Source organism: Poecilia mexicana, unplaced genomic scaffold, assembly GCF_051168715.1.
Source record: "Poecilia mexicana isolate PSO_F unplaced genomic scaffold, ASM5116871v1 scaffold_21, whole genome shotgun sequence".
Taxonomy (NCBI): Eukaryota; Metazoa; Chordata; class Actinopteri; order Cyprinodontiformes; family Poeciliidae; genus Poecilia; species Poecilia mexicana.
Genome location: NW_028263390.1, coordinates 24910314 through 24931897, shown reverse-complemented (window position 1 = coordinate 24931897; position 21584 = coordinate 24910314). Strand labels below are relative to the sequence as shown.

At 40.6% G+C, this 21584-nt stretch overlaps 1 protein-coding gene and 1 long non-coding RNA gene across 2 annotated transcripts; both read right to left on the bottom strand.

Moving 5' to 3' along the window:
* Positions 1-4954: 4954 nt before the first annotated feature.
* On the bottom strand, positions 4955-17766 carry gpr63 (G protein-coupled receptor 63). Its single transcript, XM_014973917.2, has 2 exons — positions 17342-17766; positions 4955-10025 (listed from the first exon to the last, which is right to left on the bottom strand). The coding sequence occupies exon 2, from the start codon at positions 9829-9831 to the stop codon at positions 8701-8703; it is 1131 nt and encodes a 376-aa protein (XP_014829403.2). The 5' UTR covers positions 9832-10025; positions 17342-17766; the 3' UTR covers positions 4955-8700.
* Positions 17767-19289: 1523 nt separating this feature from the next.
* On the bottom strand, positions 19290-21319 carry LOC148153190 (uncharacterized). The gene is made up of 3 exons (XR_015761861.1): positions 19959-21319; positions 19461-19650; positions 19290-19380 (listed from the first exon to the last, which is right to left on the bottom strand). It is a non-coding gene; the product is annotated as an uncharacterized LOC148153190 (long non-coding RNA).
* Between the last annotated feature and the right edge of the window lie 265 nt (positions 21320-21584).

The following is a 21584-nucleotide window of genomic DNA, read 5'->3' as shown; positions in this document are numbered from 1 at the left end:
ACTGTGGAAAGAGAAGAAATTTCACGACTTGTTGCACAGGTGGTATCCTAATACAGTTGAATTCTCTGTTTCCCTCTAAAAGCCAAACAGAACAAAATTCAGTCACAATGTTAAACGAAGAACATCCTGTCTTTCTGATTCAGATGACAGAAAGTAGCGATATATGGGGAGATAAGAGTCTGACTTCATCTGTATGGTTTACATGACTCCATTCACCGTCATCATGCATCCTCTGGAGATATCCACAAGTTTCTGTTGCCTAGTAATGCTCTTCAGTGGTCTGATTAAAATGAGCTTTAAAGCTCTGGACATGCTCTCTGCTGGCTGCATAATGAGTCCCACAGAGAAAAATTATTTAACGGCACCCATTCTTTCAAATTACAAGTTAGGTGCAAATCAAACTCTGTTCAACAATTGCTGTCTCTTTCAGCAGATCACACCAGTCCACATCCAATCAGGCTTTGACTGATAGGAAAAGTGCAGGATATTTTCACAGTGGATATATTTATAAGAAATTGAATATCTCTTTTCACTGCTTTGCTGATGATGTACAAAATATACATGCCCCTCAAGAAACTACATACAGATGATTCCCTACAGTCTTTAACAGATTGCTTAACAGAAGTTAATGGATGAACCAAATTTTTCTTCACTTAAATCTAAATAAAACTCAAGTTACTTTGTTTGTACAAAAGAGCCTTATAAATAGAAGATACAATTCTTGGTTCCTTCCTGCTATTAGAAATGTTGGTGTCATTTTTGAAAATTGTCTGAAATTGGATAAGCAGGTAAGCTCTGTAGTGAAGGAATTTTCAGGCAGTTCGTTTTATTGTTTGAAATAAAAACTGAAAAAAAATAGACTAATTTTTTAATTTATTAAGCCAAAATCGAGATTTTTAATAATCTCATAACATTGGTACATTATTTCAAACTTTCCCTTCTTGGTAGATATGGGAAATAGGTACATTTTTATTGTATATTTTGGATAATCATACTTTTCCCCATGCATGTTCGAATGTAGTGTCATGTAACTTGTTGAAAAACACAATTTCACAATTGATATGTTGCAAAATTTCTTACAAGGAAGTTTGTTTATTGTTCCTGTTGTCTTCTTCTTCGTGGTTTGTGCCAGCAGCAAAATTTGGTTGTTGATCATGACTTGTGATGCAAAAAAAGTATTTCCTTGCAGTTTTGAACAAACAAAGATAAAAAAAACAAACAAACTTGTTTTTTATTGTCAGTCTTCCAATTCAGGGCAGTCCCCCTGTTTAAAAAGGGGGATCAAAGGGTGTGCTCCAATTACAGAGGGGCCACAATCTTAAGCCTCCCTGGCAAGGTCTATTCAGGGGTCCTGGAGACGAGAGTCCATCGGATAGTCGAGTGTAAGGACACTCAGAGGGGACCCGGAAATTCAACCACACACAGGAGTATACAAAAAGGGAAAAAGTTTATTTTTTTCAGATACTGGTTTCTGCTCAGGGAGAGGTCATCAAACACAGCACTGAGGAGAGAGGGGAGAAGACTGGTGATGCACAGATAAAGGAGGGGTATCTTAGAAATGTTCAGCTTAACTGACCTGTAGAGCAGTGGACGGGTGGAGCAGAAGAACAGAGGGTCTGATGACAGGGAGATGCAGGAAACCAATGGAACAGGGTTCTGTGGAGGCAATGAAGATCTCCACGGGGAGATCCAAAATGCAACACCCAGGGACTTTGTCGATAAACAGGCTGAGGTCATACACAGGAGGACAGAGAGAGCAAACTTAGCTTTGAGGGGCAGGCAGTAATCGGTGGTCGTGAGGCAGAGCTTGGGTCAGGGTCCAGAAATCCAGAATAGAAGGGATCCGTGAAGGGCTTGGCAGGAGGGGTAAATCCGTGGTCAGAAGGGGGGGTCAAAGAAACACTGAAGGCTTGGAAGGAAACGCTGGCTCTCTACTGGCTCATGGCTGTCGATAATCTGGAAAGGAAGCAGAGGCTGAGGGGTGTTTAAGTAGGGCAAAGCCCAGGTGGAACAGGTAAGCAATCAGGCGTGGCAGGTGAACTGAATGAGTGCTTAACACAGCATGGACAGGACATGAATCATTACAGTCGAGCCTCGAATTCAGGAAGAGCAATGTGGTTTTTGTCCTGGTCGTGGAACACTGGACCAGCTTTACACCCTCAGCAGGGTCCTGGAGGGTGAATGGGAGTTCGCCCAACCGGTCTACATGTGTTCTGGAGAAGGCATTTGACTGCGTCCCTCTGGGAACCCTGTGGAGGTTCCTGTGGGAGTATAGGGTACTGGGCCTTTTGATATGGGCTGTCAGGTCCCTGTACGACCGGTATCAGAGTCTGGTCCGCATTGCCGACACTAAGTCAGGCTCATTTCCAGTGAGAGTTAGACTCTGCCAAGACTGCTCTTTGTCACCGATTCTGTTCATTACTTTCATGGACAGAATTTCTAGGCGCAGCCGAGGTCTTGAGGGGATCCATTTTGGTGGCCTTAGGATCGCATCTCTCCTTTTTGCAGATGATGTAGTCCTGTTGGCTTCATCAGATCGTGATCTGCAGCTCTCGCTGGAGTGGCTCGCAGCCGAGTGTGAAGTGGCTGGGATGGGGATCAGTGCCTCCAAATTCGAGGCCATGGTCTTGAGCCAGAAAAGGGTAGAGTGCCTTCTCCGGGTCTGAGGGGGTCGTCCTGCCTCAAGTGGAGGAGTTTAAGAATCTCGGGATCTTGTTCACAAATGAGGGAAGAAAGGAGCGGGAGATTGACAGGCAGATGGGTGCAGCATCTGCAGTGAAGCGGCCGCTGTACCGGTCCGTTGTGGTGAATAGAGAGCTGAGTCAAAAAGCAAAGCTTTCAGTTTATCGGTCGATCTACATTCCTACCCTCATCTAGGGTCATGAGCTTTGAGTCATGACCAAAAGAACGAGATCTCGGATACAAGCTCCCGAAATGGGTTTTCTTCATAGGGTGGCTGGGCTCTCCCTTAGAGATAGGGTGAGAAGCTCAGTCATGTGCTCCTTCACGTTGAGAGGAGCCAGTTGAGGTGGATGCATCAGGATGCCTCCTGGATGTCTCCCTGGTGAGGTGTTCCAGGCATGTCTCACCGGGAGGAAGCCCTGGGGAAGACCCAGGACACACTTGGAGGGACTATGTCTCTCGGCTGGCCTGGGAATACCTTGAAGAGCTGGAACAAGTGGTTGGGGAGAGGGAAGTCTGGGTCTCCCTTCTTAAGCTGCTACCCCCGCAACCCAACCCCGGATAAGCAGAAGAAAATGGATAGATGGATGGATGCTTCCATTAAGCAAATTTATCTTTGAAAAGTCAAATTAGTCAAACGTCAATATGGTCATTGGAAACGCAGCTGTTGTCGAGTCTTTGCCATATAATTTTTAGTGACATGGAAATCTTTTGGCTATGGTCTGTAGCCACTCAAGAGGAGTTCAGACCAAGTCACATTCTTGGGGATTTGTTACTGGACTACAGATATGGACTAAATTTAACATTCCCTAATCCAGATTTTTTTGGAATTTTGGTAACTCAAAATTCTTTGTGTAAAATTAGCCAATTTGTGGATTTGTTTTTCTAAAACACATCTTAAATATTTGAAAGACCCTAACCCTCTCCCTAACCCCACAACGCTCCTGCTAAGGTTTCTTTCAGCACCTTGGGAAGCTGAAAGAAACAATGCCCACGTGCTGGCACTTGCAATTCAGTCAATTCAGGTCTGTTGTTCATTTTCCCAGGTTCTGACTGGCTGTACTTTATCTGTGTGGTTATACTTTGTGTCTAGGAGATGTTAGCCGATGGTAAAAAGCAGCTACTCGCTGAAGTTTGCTTAAGCAAACCTGGACCCTCAGCTATTGAGACATGATTACTTAATGTAGGTATGACTGAAATGCGGTTATTTGGTTGTGATGTCAAGTGGTGGACTTATATCATATAATTTATCATTTATTGTGATACATTTCTTATGATAATTTTGATTGATCTTTGTAACAATAAATTACAGCTAATGATGTTCTGCTAATGAGCCAGGCCAAAACTGTCCAAATTGTGTGGATTGTTAGCTTTACTATTCAATGTAAGATTTTTCTTCTTTTTATCAAGAAAAATAAATACTTTCCACTAAAGAAACATGAAAATATCCTAAATTAATTTTCACTGTTACAGTTACAGACTCTTCCCAATAAAATAATTTTATTTTTTAGTATGAGCATCCACACTATGTGCCTCAGACATGACAGCGTGTCTATCATGACAATTCATGACCTGGCCCAAAGAAGGCACTCTACCCTTTTCCAGCTCAAGACCATGGCCTCACATTTTGGACGCACTGATCCTCATCCCATCTACTTCACACTTGACTGCAAACCGCAGCAAAAGATATATACCACGATCTGATGAAGCCAGTAGATCTGAAAAAAGCAGATCTGAAATCTGCTTTTTTCAGATTTTGCCACAGAAATGGAACCCCTCAATAACTTGACTGCGGCTAGAAATTCTGTCTACAAAAGTTATGAACAGAATCAGTGACAAAGGGTAGCTTTTGTGGAGACCAACTTTCACCAGTATCGAGCCCAACTTACTTCCTGCAATGCGGACCAGACTCTGAGACCGGTCGAATAGCCACCTAAAAATCTGTATCAAATTTGAATACAAATGTGAAGTTAAATGCTGCATCAAACTGGAACATACTGCTTCCCGTTTATTCAGGACCATTCTTCCGCTGGGGGTCTGCCCCCATCAAGACAGACTGGACCTGTCTTGATGGGGGAACATCTCCTGTTTTTTAGCTAGCTTTTTTTTAGACTATCTGAAAGTCATTATGATATGAAAAATACAAAAGAAAGCAACTGAGATATAAAATTATATAGTTCAACAATCTCGATTACTGCATTAAAAAATTCAGATGCCTAGACTGCCCAGACTCACTGAAGCAGGAAAACAAGCAAAAAGTCACCGAAGACCGTTTACCAATGTAAGAAATGTCTAGGTCTTTATTACATTCAGCAGTACAGTACACCAAAATTGCACATTTTCACCAGATAATAGCAGCATTCTGACTGGCAACAGACTAACTAATAGGCACAATAAAAACATTAAAATAGAAATATACATTTGAAATAAGCTGTGGCACTTCAGCTGTTCATTTGCATGCTTCAAAAACAAAAAAAACTCCACTATTGTACATGCTGTTTCCCCACCATTGACTCATTTTCAATGCAAGGAAACAGGCAGGATCAATAAAGTCAGCCTCTCCTTTACTTTCCAAACATTACTCTCTCACAGAGCACAGGTCATTCAGTGCATTCCTGGTTCAGAAAGTCTTTTTATTTGCTTTTCGGAAAAATCAACTTTTTTAAATGCTGGTCTCCAGAGGAGCTGAGATGTGGAGAAGAAAGTGATCAAACTGTCACTAATCATTTGAGGTACTCAAATGGTTTCAGTACCTTGATTATTAAAATTCCTCGAGGCACATTACTTGCCTCGAAGCTTTGTTAAGTTATGTTTTACTATTTAGCGCAGTGTGTTACAGACAGGTGATTATTTTTGTTGCGTAACATTCTCACTTCCAGCTTCCTGTAGCTCCTGTTCAGGTTATGCTAGTAGCATAATCTCCAATTTTCAAGTTTTTCCGAGGCATCCAAGGGGATTTCATTAATTGATGATAAAGTCCAGCTTTTAGCGTTTATCGGGACACCAAAGACTGGCATGAAAATCACTGGCATGGAGTATGATAGCAGTTCTTTTGCCTAGTGGCTGGTTCGGAGCATGGTGAGTATATGAATACGGTTGAGCAAAGACTGATGCAGATAGACAGAATTCAGCAGGCTCCTGTAGCTGATGCTTAGCGTAAGTGTAGTTTTACAGACAAACCAGAAAATAAATTTACTACCATTCCAGTCACAACAAAAGAGTGGCAACATACTTGTTTTTGTGTGAAACGAAAGGTGCCAAATCCCGTCATGCACTTGGACACAAAAGCTAGAAGTGGTTGGGCAAAGTGAGACTTCACTTATTAAATTGACTGACATTTTTTTTGTGTCTTTGTGAGCCTGCTGCTTTATTATTAAACTGAATATAATTTAAGATTTTGGCAGAATTTTTGTCAAAGTGAAATTAGTCAGCTGTTATTATAATTTTTTAAGCTACAGGAAAGTAATTGCAATAAATCCACAAATACATAAATTTGGGCCAAGGTTGATAACTAATATTAATGCTGCTGTTATGGCAGTATGTGCCAATATTTTATTTTGTCAATTTTTTTATTCAGTTACTCGCTTAATGAACAGAATAATGGATACAATACTCAAATAGTAAAATTATTGTTTATAAGACCCCTACAAAGCTTTATTCTATTTTTGTCTAATTCCAGCTGTGTAAATTTGTTTAAGAGAGAAGATACCACAGTTCCTGTGCCTGTGGACATATAGCTTAATTTTGGCCAAAGTCTCATATAGTTTCTTACGTTTCAATGCAACTTTGGTTCAAACGTATAATAGACTTGAAAGCTGTAAATGGACTCAATTCTTACTAGAATAAAACTTTTCTAATACAAAAGCAGCCACTGAAGTGTCAAAGTGTCTTTGATTTAAGATGATTTTAATGGTTGTTTGATAATTCAAGCTGGGAATAATTTCAAATGCATATTCAGACTCAAAATGCAACCACACTTCCACTTTCACCAACACAGTGAGCTTCAAGATTTAAGACTGGGAGAGATAACAATTTCAATGGGAGATGTAAATGTAAACATGCATGAAGATGGAAGGTAGGATATTTCTGAAAACATGGTAGTAGAACCCTAACATCTACTATACTATACCATAACCAGGCACTGCTTAGGACCAGTGCCTGTTTATAACCAATGACAGGTTTAGAACCACTGAAGATCAAAATTGAACAACTGTTAAAACACAGAGTTCCTTCAAATCAAGGCAGTGTTGAGTTGCCTTTGTTTAAAATCAATATAATCATCATCTGACCACCATTAGCAGGCAAGGTGAGTAAAGTACCTTGCCCAACAACGCAAAGAGAGATAGAATAACACACACATCAACAGATATTCAGAGCAACTTGAACCGGCAACCCACCGATTTTGTAGACAAAGTCCTAACATTGTCACCACCACTGTGGGTGCATTGGAGGCTTTAAACCACACAAACCACTAAAAGCACACAGTCAAATTTAGAGTTTTGTAGTGTGAATAACCTGCTCTTTACCTGGTTTGATATTTTCTTCATCAAACCTGAAGGAAATTACTCAGAGCCCACTCCCAACAGTGGGGATTTAAGATCCACCTTCCTGCTTCTTTCCCATTTTGCTTCTTCTTCAGTACTAGTTGAGTGACTAACAACATAAAAATAAGATGCTCCAACATTCAAACACCCTGAACTGCAAATCACTTCTGAAGCACTGTGATGGAGTTTTTTTTTCTATGTTCCATTTTAAAGTTTGATGGCATTTGTAGAAATGAATGGCAGAAATTTTAATCTCGAAGGACATGTTTAGGTCTGAATATCACTTCTTCCTGCTCAGTCACCAAGCAACAGACTGGTAAGTTGATAAGTCAACTTATCATAGCTGTGATAAGTTGACTTATGTCTGATAACGTTCTCCAACTGCATCCATCTGTACACACAGCCTGTAAACAACAGGTTCTGATGTGATTAGATTAATTGCAAGCTGCAACTCCTGACGAGGAGCCACTGAAAAAAGGAGAAGCTTGTTTCAAAAAGGAAACAAGCTTTCTCATTTCCTTTTTGGATGGTGGTGACTGATAGAAGCACAGCATTGTGGGGGCTTTGGTAAATGACCTGTACTTGTATAGTGTGAAGTCCTGAGGACAATGAAGCACTTCACACTACATTCAGACATTCACCCTTTCACACAGTGGTGATGGTAAGCCACAGTTGTCCTAGGGCACACTTACAGAGGCTGCCATGCACCACTGAACACCATCAGCAAGCAATCCAGGTGAAGTATCTTAGCCAAGAACTCATCGACAGAAGTGGACAGAGTGGGACTTGAATGGGCAAACCACCGATTGCAGGACAAACTCCTACCATCATCCCCATTTTAGGTTTAGGTGGGGGCTTTAGGTTCAGGTAGCACACACTACCAGAATCAAAATGTTAAAAATGTTTGAGAAAAGGATTTGAGATTAAATTCATGTTTTCTAGACAAAAACATAGAGATGCTGAAAAATTTAAACGACCAACGTTTCCTTTCATCTTGGTGACTGTTTGTGTGTTTCAAGAGGGGGAGGATGTTGGCTATGTAGTATTTACTTGACAGTGATGCAGCAAAAGATTATGAGGAGTTTAAAGTAGAAAAGCAATGTAGGTTGTGAGGTCCCTTTTACACAGTGTCAAAAGTGTATGGAAATACATATAATATATAAAATATCTGTAAATATCAGTTAACACCCATAATAGCAGTATTAATATCAGATATGCGTGCATCCCTAGATTAAACCCCTGGGTAACTGCAGTGCTCTCATATCAGACTGCACATGAGAATACTCCAAACAGATCTTCTAAGGATTTAGGAGTCTGTCCCTTCAGCAGCTACTCAGCCCCCTGGCTTTTCAAAGAAGTGCTACTTTCAGCCTGAGCTTCTACTGAGAGAAATAAAGAACCAAGCAACCTCAAATGCAAGTTACATGGATTCAAAGTAGGGTTTCTAACAATATTATAAGAGTGGATTTTCCCTTTAAACCACAGAGCGATGCTCTCCACATATGTACACAGCACTGGGCTGGATGCGTCTCTTGGTGTTGCCCGGCAGTTGAGGAAGAAACTTGAAGTATTTGGGGATCAGATCAAGGCAGGCATCTCGGAACTTTTTGATCCTCCAGTAGTAGATGAGAGGGTTCAGGGCAGACTTGAGGTAGCACAACCACAGGAGCCACGTGCTGATTTGGAAAAAGCTGTCTTTGTGGTAAAAGCCAAAACTGAAAGTAGTCACCAGACTGTAGGCAGTAAAGGGCGCCCAACACACTGTAAATACAGAGAAGAGAATGAGGATGGTGGTGAAGGCACGGGTCTTGAAGCTCATGTCTATGTTCATCTGGAAGGGTTTCTGGAGGCTCAGCAGGCCCAGCTTGCTGGCCTGGCTCAGACACATGCTGTCTGGGTGGCTGTGAATGCGGATGGCATTGTGGCGGATGGTGTTCAGGATCCCCATGAATGTGAACAGCATGACCAGAAAAGGTATGAAGAAGAAAACTAGCATGAGGATCAAGACGTAAGCGTGATATCCTGGGTCAGCGCTGTAACCAAAAACACACTGAGGGGCTCTGGGGGGGATTTGTAGGCGAGGGGAACCTACAGCCAGAGGGGAGGAGAAAACCGAAGAGAGCACCCAGGTGATCACAATGAGCAGCTTGGCTCTCTGTGGGCTGAGCTTGTCTTGTTTCTGGACAATAATCAGAAATCTATCAATGCTTATTATAAGCAAAATAGCTCCACCTTCAATCACAAACAACCAGAAGAGCATGGCAGACACCCGGCAGAAAGTGTTCCCAAAGATCCAGGTGGTGGTCATAACAGTGACTAAAGCGAACGGCATGTTGAGGATGGCCAGCATCATGTCTGCAAACGCCAGGTTGGCCAGGAGGATGTTGATGGCGGAGCGCATGGCGGATCTCTGGTACACCATCAGGCACACCACCACATTTCCTGCAAGGGCCACCAGTAGGATGGTTGCCATGACGAGGCTGAAGAAGACCTGCAGAGGTAGGCCGAGGCCTGGGGCCATTGCTGAGGACTTCCCTGTCGGGGCGACTGGCTGCGGAGCGGACCCAGAGCCCAGGGACGTGTTCGCCATGGGGACACCCTCCATTAGCACCGTCTCTGATGAGTTAGAACCCCCATGACGCAGTGGAGAAGTGTGTTAATGTCCCACATTTCTGGAAGGGGTATAGTGGAGCAAAGCCTTCCTTCCCAGAGTGAGTGTGCATCATCATGAGAAATATGGTGCTGGAGATCCATATGTTCCTCCTAATGTCATGGTGTCATCTTCACAGCTGTGGAATCCTAGAATTCAAACACAGACAAAACCGAACACATGAATCAGATCACATAAAAAACATTAAAAGCATATTTCAGATTTATTTAAAGAGGGGGTTTTATAGATAATGAAACCGACATAAGTCTGCAGAAAAACAGAGAAATTGACATACTGAAAAAAGATGGAAGACTGTTCAGACTCAGACATGAAAAATATCAATTTAAACTTGTTCACTCACAAATGTAGGTTCATTAGATACAAAATGTTTAATTTTATGTTAGTACATAAAATTACGTGAGCTAAGAAGGGCTAAGACAAGCTATAAATGCCATGCTACTGTTGAATATTTCTCTCTTTTCAACTACACAATTCCAGCAACCCAGCATGGGTGGAAGCAGAAGAATTCTGCTGCTCGTCGGTTAGCTCAGACCCATAGGCACACAATAGAATTTACAACATGTTGTAAATTCTGGAATCCTGGAATGTTTTTTCCCACAAAACTAATTTGGTAAAACTTGATGAACTCTTGGTAAGTTCCCTAGACTCTTGGTGGACCTGTTGTTCTACAGGCAGAACAATAAAGCTTGGCTTATACTTGACACATGTACATTCCGTGTGTACATTTGTGGAATACATTTAAAATATATTTTTGCAGCATCTATACTCTATGCAGCTTATCCCCACCAGTATTGTATGAGGTGAGTTTGGCCACTCCGATAGAGTTCCATAGAAAGACTGGAATGCAGAAGTCTCGTGGGTCATGCAGCTCCAAATAGTTCCAAACAGCACTAAAACTGCAGCAGTTCCAGGACTGAATGTAGCTCATTCTCAGTGTTTCAGGAGAGTTTCTCTGGTAAGTTGGTGAAAATACATTTTGCTTGTGCAGAACTCTGCTGCTCGTCAGTTAGCTCAGACTCATGGGCAACAGCACATCAATTCCATCCTAGTGTACCTCAACTGGGTCCCTGTGCACTACAAAATTTATTTTAAGAGTTATTTGTTTTCAATATGAAAATTATTTGTTGTTTGCTTGAACAGCCTTCCTCCACCATATCTATCTGAGCTGTTTCAGCCTTACTGCCCACCCTGATCCATAAGTTCAACCAATTGGTTGCTGTTGATGGTACCTAAAACTAGACTGAAGTTCAGAGGTGACAGAGCATTTTCTGTTTCTGCTTCAAAGTTACGCAAGACAGTGAAATTGGCAATGAAATGTCATCACTTGGTTACCGAAACACAAGCAAAAATAAATAAAAATAACATCTATGGTTTTCCTTGTCTCTGTTCTTGTGGGTTCCACCAATGAGCGCCAGGAAAAATTAATTTGAGATTGGTCGCTTTGCTACCATTTGTGAAGTAGCATTACACTTAGGTATTTGAGTTGGATTTCCTTTTGAATATGCTAGATATGCGCCAAGGAATAACAGTGGGGTTAATCCCCACTGAGAGCCAACAGCAGAACTAGTTGTCTCTCACAGCAGAGCCAAATAGCTCTGCTGTGAGAAAAACACATGGAATAACAGAATGTGGAAGCTGTTTAAATATCTTGTTCTACAAATGTCATCAGAAATGTGTGAGTGTTTCCTGACAGCCACTTTTCCATTGAGCATAAGTCCAACACTGCCATAAAACCCCTTATCGACAAACACTGGAAGCTCATCTTACAGTCCGAGGTCATTGCAATGGCTAAGCTGCAAATACAGCTGAAAAACAGTCCATTAGTAGATCAAATAACCTCCATGATAACTGAAGCTTAATCATCTCTATGTAGTAGGTCCTGTACAGTCCTGATCACAGGGAAGTTTAATGATGTGTCATGTTGCTTAGCTGCATGGGATACCTGGACATGTACCAGTCGCTGGTCTGTGTGGACAAAATCTGAGTCAAGTTACATTCAAAGTGGTTCGTGGTTTGTTTCTGTGCTTCACTATTTGGTAGCAGACTAAATAGTCAGCTGATTGACATCTTTCTGTGTTAATACTGCAGTAAAACAGCGTATTGCATGATTACGATGGAACGTTTCTTGGTTCGAAATGTCACGGCTGGGAAGTGAATTTCAACAGGGGAGTTCGGTCTGACTGAGCTCTGTCTCTGGGCTGTCCGTGTCCGTTAAGCTAATATCTACGTTATTTTATGTTGTCTGGGAATGCTTACTACATGACTGCTGTTGTAGATACAGAAGCTTTGCTGCTCTTATATAGTTTCTCTCAGATCCAATTTTCCTACGAGATAAAGTATTTTTGAATTGATTTAAAGGTACCCCATAGCACATCGTGGGGAGGATCTCCCGTCACTGATTTAAAATCTTGTGAGGACCAAAATATTTAAGTGTGAAATGTGAGGCCAGGCTCCGGCTGTCTGACAGGCAGAGCCTAGATTGAGCTAGGTCATGTTAAACAACCTGTTCCTGAACAGAGCAACAGATCTACAAAAAAAAATTAAGAAAGCTGCACTTCAGCAAATTCATCCAAACTTGAATTAACTTATTAACTTCATGGGAAAGAAGCGTGGGCTGAAATATCTCCACAGCATGATAGGCAGGAAAAGGTCACATATGCTGAACTGTGGGATGCTGCTGCCAAAAAGGCCTTTGTAAACAATTCAATAATTAGGCAGACTCTGCTTTCCAGAAACGGCTTCATTTTAATCTGAAACGGCATTTCACCAAGACTCAGATCTGGTGTGTCAAATGATTTTTATGCTATCTTCACAAGTGTCATCTAAATCAAATCTTGAAAAAAGAACAGCAAACAGACATATTTGACAGTTGCAGCCAAAAAAAATCCTGAAAATGACCAATACAAGGATGGAGAGGCAAATGGTTTATGAGTTTGCATAGCAGCTGGGAGCTCACTCTCAATCCATCATGTCTGTCTCTACAAGTGTCACTCTGACTCTTTAGTCAATACTATCATGCTATTCTCAGAAGGCAAAGCCTGTGGGAAAGGGTGGTCAACCACAAGCTGTGCTGTGAAAGAGACATTGTCATCCCTCTGATGCAGCAGATCACAAGTTGTCCTGAAACATGAAGTCATATTCAATAAATCAGAGCATGGGCCCTGATAATGTTTATTTAATAAATAACAACCTTTAAACAGGTACTAATCATATTTTTCATTAAGCCAACATTTCTGTATTAAATATTTTTATTGCTCTCATATATATATATATATATATATATATATATATATATATATATATATATATATATATATATATATATATATGACTATGTTATCTTTGGTTGGGTGAACAAAATCCTGCCTAATATCAGTAGCTGTTAACAATCAGTAGCTCACTTTCATTCTATTGGCTGAGAGGTTGCCAGGCGACTGTGCCAAAAGGCGTTTTCAAAAGTGAGCAGAGAATCCAAGCAGAGACTGCATGAGCACGAGGAGAAGTTTTGAGTACAAGCGTTACAACCCTGTGCTTCCATGTTTTTTTTTGTAAGATTTTGTTCTTATTTTTTATGAAATCTTGAAATTCATTTGCTGCCTCAGCCTCTCTGCATTTGTTTTTGGGTATACTTCAATGTCAAGCTGGTCTAAAAGAATATCAAGGTGTCAAACAGTACCAGAGACCTATGGAGAGTTAAAAGGGACAAAATGAAATCAATGAAAAAATAATGTAGATTAACGCCGGCATCTCAGGAAGGGGAAGCACACTGGGGAATTTTTCTGTTATAATCCAAGAGCAAACATTTTCAGTCTGAAAGCAGGATTTCATATTTTTCTTCCCAAAACTTGTAATGATTGTACTCAAAACTTCTCCTCATGCTCAACTTAGTCTCTGCTCAGAGCAAATCTTTGCTTGCCAAACTCGATGCTTGCGTGGTGGAATTTTATGGAGTTAAATTTGTTTCACAATTATTCAATAAAAAAAATCTAATCTCAAATAACAAAAATAAAATTGTGATCAAAATGTTTTGAACTGTAATGATTTTTTAAACAAAAAAAAATATATATTTTTTTTTATATTTTTATATTTTTGAAGTGAAAAAGTTATTTGCAAAACAAACTTTTATTTGTGCATTTCAGAAATCTTTGGTTGCGGTTCTCAAACTTTTGCTTGCGAATCAAAGTTTTTAGTTGTGTTCCTAATGGTTAGCGCTGAGTAAAGCAGATGACTCTCACTCCCTGTTCTCTCAGAACTCTGTTCCGAACTGTAGGGTTTGCTGCTTCGCTTTGGTGACAGGACACAGAATGTGAATGGTAAGTAATCTTCTGTTTCTTCTGTAATCTGCTGTTATCATATTGTGCTCGCTAATGTTGGCTTTAGGTAAGGCACATAAGTTAGGCTTGTCTAATATTCGCCTCTCTTTATGTTGAATTTGTTAACCAGCAAACTTTTATCGAGTTGCATTAAGCATCGCAAAATACCAAATGTATCTGGAGGAAATATGTGTCAAGAACTATTAAGGGTAGAGTTAGGGTAGTGGAGTATTGTGGCCAGGCTATGAGCAATTTTAATTATGAGAATGCAGTCATATTAGCAGAAAGATGCAATTTTACCAGAAAAACATCTTAAAATACGAGGAGTTATTTTATCAAGAAAGATCTTAGGTTGATCTGATGAAACCAGCTCAGTCCATGTGGTTCTGACACATTTGTCAGTGGTTAAGTAAAATTGGCCAGGTAAGCATTGAGCTACTGATGTAGGAGTACTTTCTATGTTAAAGAAAAGCAACGTTAATGACAGAAGAGGGAAAATGTTGCAGCTTTAGCTCAGCTGATGTCTCCCTCCAGGAAGCCACCAAAGCCAATCAGAACTCCAGTCCAGCTCCAGCTGCAATGAACATGGAAAAATGGAGAAATAACAGAAACGTCAAATAACGGAATTAAACAAACTTGATCATTCCGTTCTAATGTGTTCCAGATGCAAAAAAAAGCTCAGACATAAACTTGTTTTGGACTTCTGCCAGGATGTTGGTAATTTTTGTATTTTTATTATAATGTGCAATTATGAACAGATATGCATACTCCTGTTTACACTTATACGGTCAAAATCAACTTTGCCATAGCATTTTAACCAATTATCACATTTCTGTCCCTGAATAATGAGCTTAGGAAACTGGCAGGAATCAAATATCTTTAATATGAGGCTTGTCTGATTAGTGGCTGTCTCTACTTCAAGTCCTGTAGCAACAAAGCTTAATGGATCCAACAAACTACAGCACTTATGAAACTATACCACACATTCCACTTTCATGAGACCCAGGAACTTGCTGACACCACAAGTTATATTTTATTATTTCTGACCAGCACCAATGGATACATAACATGCCTACATTAATATAAAATTCTGCATGGGAGTTTATTATAAGTAAAAAATATAAATACATCAACTAGTATAACTAAAAACCATCAAAGAAACTGACTTGCAGAAATGTAGTTAACCAAATACACCTGGCCCTTAAAAGCAACACTTACTTTCCTACCTAGCCTTCTCTGACTGGACACTTGCTGGTCTCTCCATCCTCATGTTCTGATCAGACTGAAAATGTTGGCTCTTGGATTATGGCCAATCTACTTTTCAGTCACAAAACAGTGACCAGGGTACCTTTAATCAGAAAGATCCTAAAAGATTGTAGTTTAAATAATTTGAACAAGTGTGAGTACTTCTGGGAGGAACTGTGAAAAACGCTAAAATAAAATAAGCCAAAATGCCGCAATCTGTCATTGTAAAGATGTTAACTCCAAGGGCGTAAATTACATGTTATTATTGGGGGGGGACCACAAACAGGGAAATTTTTAAGAGCAATTTTGGGGGGTCAGCAAAGTTACAGTAAAATGTAACGTAAAATGTGGTTTAAATTTTTTTGTGTGTTCAAGATGCACCATCAAAAATGAGTAGTAAGAAGCAATGAATAACAAAAGTGTTTTTCTCAGTAAACAACCTGTTGAGACCTGTAGAAGTCAAAGGTCGCTTAGATTCAAGTTTGGTTCATCTAATCTCTGCTATACCTTTACAAAAACTTAAGGTTCTAAATAAAAACAAGTTTTAATAAGTAACTCTACTTAAAATTCCTCATAAATATTGATTCATTATGTGTTATTTAAATTATAACTTGAGTTACTTTAAACTTTTATTTATTTATTTTGGGGGGTGGGGTGGGGGAGGGGCTCATGTCCTGGATGGATGAAAACCTATAAATATGTAGGAATTGAATATTTGGGAAGTATCATAACTTAAACTTAAAGGTCAGCACCAGAGTTTTCTATAAAAGTATTCAGATTTTATTTTGGGTTTTAAAAGCTCTACGTTGAAGATGATAAGAAATAAAGGCATACTTTATTTTGCTTGACTGCCAGCTGCAATAGCCCCTCTGCTGTCGGCTAGTGGTAACACTCAGCCCCTCCAGTTTCAAACTCTTCTTATTAAAGTAAGAGTTAGAGAGCTAAATATAATTGAAATATTGGCTACCTTCGACAGAAAAAGGAGCTAGGTCTATGAAAACAATGTAGCAGTTTAGCTAGTTTTGATTTCCAAGGCATAAGGTGGCAGTTTATCATGACTCAGCCAAAGTAATGAAATAACGAACTGTGGACTGTATTATTGTCAATGTGTTTCTTCCTATTGATCAGTAAAAGTAAATAAAACGTGTTACATATCTTTTGCTTTAAGTATTTACTTACTATTAAGTATTTAGTGCTGCAGAGCCACAGCTAACAGTTAGCTCCTCACTTCACCAGCTCTAATGGAGCCTGTGCCGTTCAGCAGCGCTGCTGTTCCTCCTCCTACACTTTGGTTCCAAAACTATTGTTAGAACCATTGTTCTAAAAATAGTGGGGGGAACCTAAAAATTAATTCTTATTTTTTTCTTAGATGAATGGTAGTTTTACTTTGTTCTTTGTTTCTATTACCTTTCTTATATTGATATTGTTTAAATACAAGGGTTTCTTTGGGGGGGACAATTCTAGACATTTCCAGGATTGGGGGGTTCCGGACTCCCTCTACCCCCCAGGATTTACGCCTATGGTTATGTCACATTTAACATCATTTGATGTTATATGATGTTAATATTCATTTGTGAATATTAGAATAATTCACTCTAGAGTTGGCCAGAAGCAGCTTCTGTGTTTTATCAATAAAATGGTTCTGTGTTGACTTAAAAAAAAGAAGTGTTTTTAGAGATTGGGGGGAGGCAGACCCACTCCACAGTCTCAGTGTGTGAGCTGAGCCGAGCTGACCATGGAAGACCAGGCCTGCTGTCAATTCACCTCCATCCAGCTGGGGAGGCTGGTTTGGGCAGCCATAGCAACCAGAGCAGCTTTATTCCACCAAACATAGATGATCTGATCCCGCCACTATTATCTAGTTCAGCGTGTTCCAGTTGATTTACCTGCTGCTGCTTCCTCCCATGGTGGAGCTCAGAAGCGACTCCATGGTGGAAGATCAGCCGTCCAAGAGGAGCATCCGAGTGACCAGGCTCTCCGTCCGGCCTCGGTGTGTATGAAGATCCCTCACCAGATGTTCTGCTTCGATGGATTTCCCCTGGGAATCCCAGCTATCAACCTGTTTTAGGACTGCTTTATCAACAGCGCGACAGCCGCTGATGAAACCACCTACACGGATGAAATGTGAGATCCTTACTGGCGTTTCGGCGTGGCTTTATTTCCACCAGCACCGGTTTTCCTTGCTTTCAAAGAGCAATCCAGAGTTTTTCACCGCGGTTTTTCTCCTTGTTCGACCCTCCAGATGTTCTCTGAAGCTAAAAGCTGTTAGCAGCTTCAGCTGTTCGGAGTCGACTCTTCCAAAACTACTCTTCACTGAGGAGAGAGCTGCGGAGCCAGGTCAGACACAACCACCTCCTGCTTGGGCTTTCAAAATAAACGTCCGCTCATTACTTATACCCGCCGCGGTTTAAGATTTAATCCCGGCTGGTCTGCTTTGTTTGACATTCATCACCATTTTTATTGTGACTATCAACAAGTTAACTCATGGCTAACTCATCCATAAGCACTCATTTAAAGGGACAGTATTATGTATTTTCCAGCCAAGTGCTATTAGCACAATCAAGTAAGCATGATTTTCAGTTGTTATTACCAATGCAGTAACACTTTATTTGAAGGGGGGTGAATAAGACTGACATGACACTGTCATAAACATGACATAACACCTGTCATGAACATCAATAAGTCTTCATTAATATTTATGACTGTCGTCATAAAGTGTCATTTGGTAAATCATGACGTTACTGAAAATGTCTTTGTTATGACAACTTGACATTAAGCAAGAAATTATAACTTGTCATCAATGTAATAACAGGTGAATTTATTGGCTTATATCCTTATAAGACAGCTTTAACAAGTCATGAACATTTCCAGTTACCTCAAGTAAAATGGACTACACTTACTTGAGTCATTAAAGCGATAGATTAATGACACTCAATGACATCTTTATTAATAGTTTACTGTGATGCACTTTAACAGAGGAGGATAATGTCACAATTATAATGGTCTCATGACAACAAAAGGTATGTGTAACAACAAGTGACTTGTTAATGATGTCTTATAAGGACAACATTTTAAAATTCATCTGTTATGACATTCATGACAAGTTATAATATCTTGCTTAATGTCAAGTTGTAATGACAACGATGTTGTCTTGGGTAATGTCAAGTTGTCATAACAAAGACTTTTTCAATGTCAACTTTGTATTAAAAGTGTCATAATTTACCAAATGATGCTTTATGACGACAGTCATAAATATTCATGAAGGCTTATTGATGTTCATGACAGGTGTTATGTCATGTTTATGACAGTGTCATGACAGTCTTATTCAACCCCTTCAAATAAAGTGTTACCAAAAAGGCTGTATATGAAACCTAACTGAAACTGAACCTCTGTCATTTTAAGAAGCTCCTGCTCTTTCCTACACTCAGCACTTCATCACAAAAATGTTCCTCCATTAAGCCTTTAACAACTTTCATTGGTGTTTGATTGAGAAATAGTGACGAGCTCAACAGAACAGCAGTTCCATCAAGTGTTTGGTTATTGCCGCTGCCACTAGTCTGGGGAACTGAGTGGGGGCGTGGCGGGGGTGTAATGGGAAAGGGCTGCTCCGTGAGGCATAAACTCGGCTGGAGACTGCAGCTTTGCCAATGAGGAACTTTGTGGAAATAGGCCTAAACGCTTGTTTTAGCAAGCTTTTAGAGACCATGAATGGTTGCCATAGGAGATTCAAGGATTCCTCAAACATGCATGGAAGAATCAAAGCAACACTCCAGGGTGTCATGTTGGGTTCCAGTTTACGCACCCACATGCACGAACACAACCAGGAGACGCGTGTGCAAAACAATAATGAAGTTTATTGAAAAGAGGACAGGGTTGGGGAAAAAACACGGAGCAGGGAGTCTGGAAGGGATAACCAGTTCAGCCACTGTCAACGAGAGGAAGCGGTTAGTATCAGCGAATCCAGGGAGGTGGATGAATTTATATACTGAGGGGGAAACGGCTTACTTCGGAGCAGACGGAAGTTCTCTTGGAAGCAGAGAAAGACCCAGGGGCGGCGTGGAGAGGCAACGAACCGTTGGAGGGCGGACAGGTAAGTCAGGCTGAGTGGAGGGGCGAGCTGGCGGCTGGTCGCGGTCCGAGATAACGATCCACAGGACTCTTCTCTCGGAAAAACCCCGGAGGGATCCAGGTAAACCTGACAAAAGGAAAAACACAGGAGGCAATTATCTCGGGAAGAGCTCAGAGGGCCTTACTCTGGAACAGGGGTGGGCAATCCTGGTCCTCGAGGGCCGGTGTCCTGCAGCTCTTAGATGTCTCCCTGGTCCAACACACCTGAATCCAACAGCTGAATCAGCTCCTAAGTGCAGTCAAGTTCTCCAGAGTCCTGCTAATGACTTCATTATTTGACTCAGGTGTGTTGAAGTAGAGGTACATCTAAAAGTTGCAGGAGACCGGCCCTCCAGGCCTGGAGTTGCCCACCCCTGCTCTGGAACGATTTGTTACCGAGGTAAACACTCAAGCAAGGAAGTGTCAGCTCGCCGCTTCTTAAATATCCCCAGCCTCAGTCAGATAATGCGCCACAGGTGTGTCCCTGGGTTCGACCACATGCTTCTCCAGGGGCTCTGCTCCTAGGCGGCATCTGGTGGAGGAAGTGGGAAACAGCAGGCTTCCAAAAATAACAAAACAAACCACCGATCCTGACACAGGGGTGTTTTTGTTGTTTTTCATTGTAGTGTGATATAAAGATTAAAAAAAAGTTCATTTTACATAATATATACCACCTTTAAGATTTGGTCGTTGTGCAGTCTTGTGGTGAAACTTTATTAGTCTGCGAGTGAAAAATACCTCTCGACATAAATGAGACACAAGCAAAAAGGCATAAGGACTGGGGAGAATTTGAAAAGGAAATATTCTGATGCTTGGTACTCAGCTTTTTGGGGGTGATTAATCACAGCTTAGTAAGTTTGGTTGGTTTGGGGTGGGGGTCCCCAGGCTACGGGTTATGCCCGTCCGGCCCCCTGAACAATACCAGAGAGCATTCAGTGTTTTTTTTCATATATATGCGGATTTTTCTTCAACCACCAGGGGGGCTCTTGAGCAGATATGAAGCTTAGTTTCCCCTCAATGGAATATATACTAGTCAGTACCAGTCACCGTTTCGCTCACGGTTTTTGTTCCATTTGCATTCTGGGTAAAAATCTATCTACAAACGCGAATATGTCGTGGGCATATTTCTAAGGTTTCTTTCTCGAAAAACTAAGACCGGCCCCCGAACAGAAAAGTGAACAGTTATGTGGCCCTCGCAGGAAAAAGTTTGGGGACCCCTGGTTTAGGGGTTAAGGTTAGGGTTTAGCAAGCGTTTAGGCACCATGAATGGTTGCCATAGGAGATTCAAGGATTCCTCAAACATGCATGGAAGAATCAAAGACGAGAAGCGTGAAGATGAGCTTCTTACTTGCTGGTTGACAATATGAAGCAGGCTCAAGGATCTCAAAAACTTCTTCATGCTCTAATCTAGAAAGAAATTCAACAACAGATGAGGATGGACACTCTGAATGGGTCCCACCTCTCATGACTGCTTGAAATAGCCAGCTATGCCCTCCACCTTTAAAGTCCCTAAAGCAACTTTTCATTAAAAAAAAAGTAGAAAGCAGAATCCAATTGGAAAGAGTTTTCTTGTCTTATTCTGAAAAACCAGCAGTATTTCCGGAAACACATGCACACTCTATGTAGCTAGCTTGAAGTTTTTTGTGATCCATGCGGACTTGGATGAAATGTATTACCCACAATTAATCGCTGCATGTGTCGTTTTGAGTTAAAATGCGGAATTATGGCAATGTTTTACTGGTTTTCTTGGTCTTTATTGAAAATTCAAAAACAGGGTCAGGAGAAAAAAGAAGAAATAAAAAATATTTTTTTACAGTTAGTAAAAGATTACAAACTAACTGTGAGAAAAGTCAAACAAAGTGTAAGAAATGCAAGACGACTTTCAAATCTTAAACTATCAACATATTGGCATAAAGATTGAACTTTGTGCTGTTGCAACATTAAGCACTCTTAAATAAAATTATTTCACTTTAAAAATGGAGGTGATTATTATGGAGGACCAAAACTGACATAGTAAGAAAT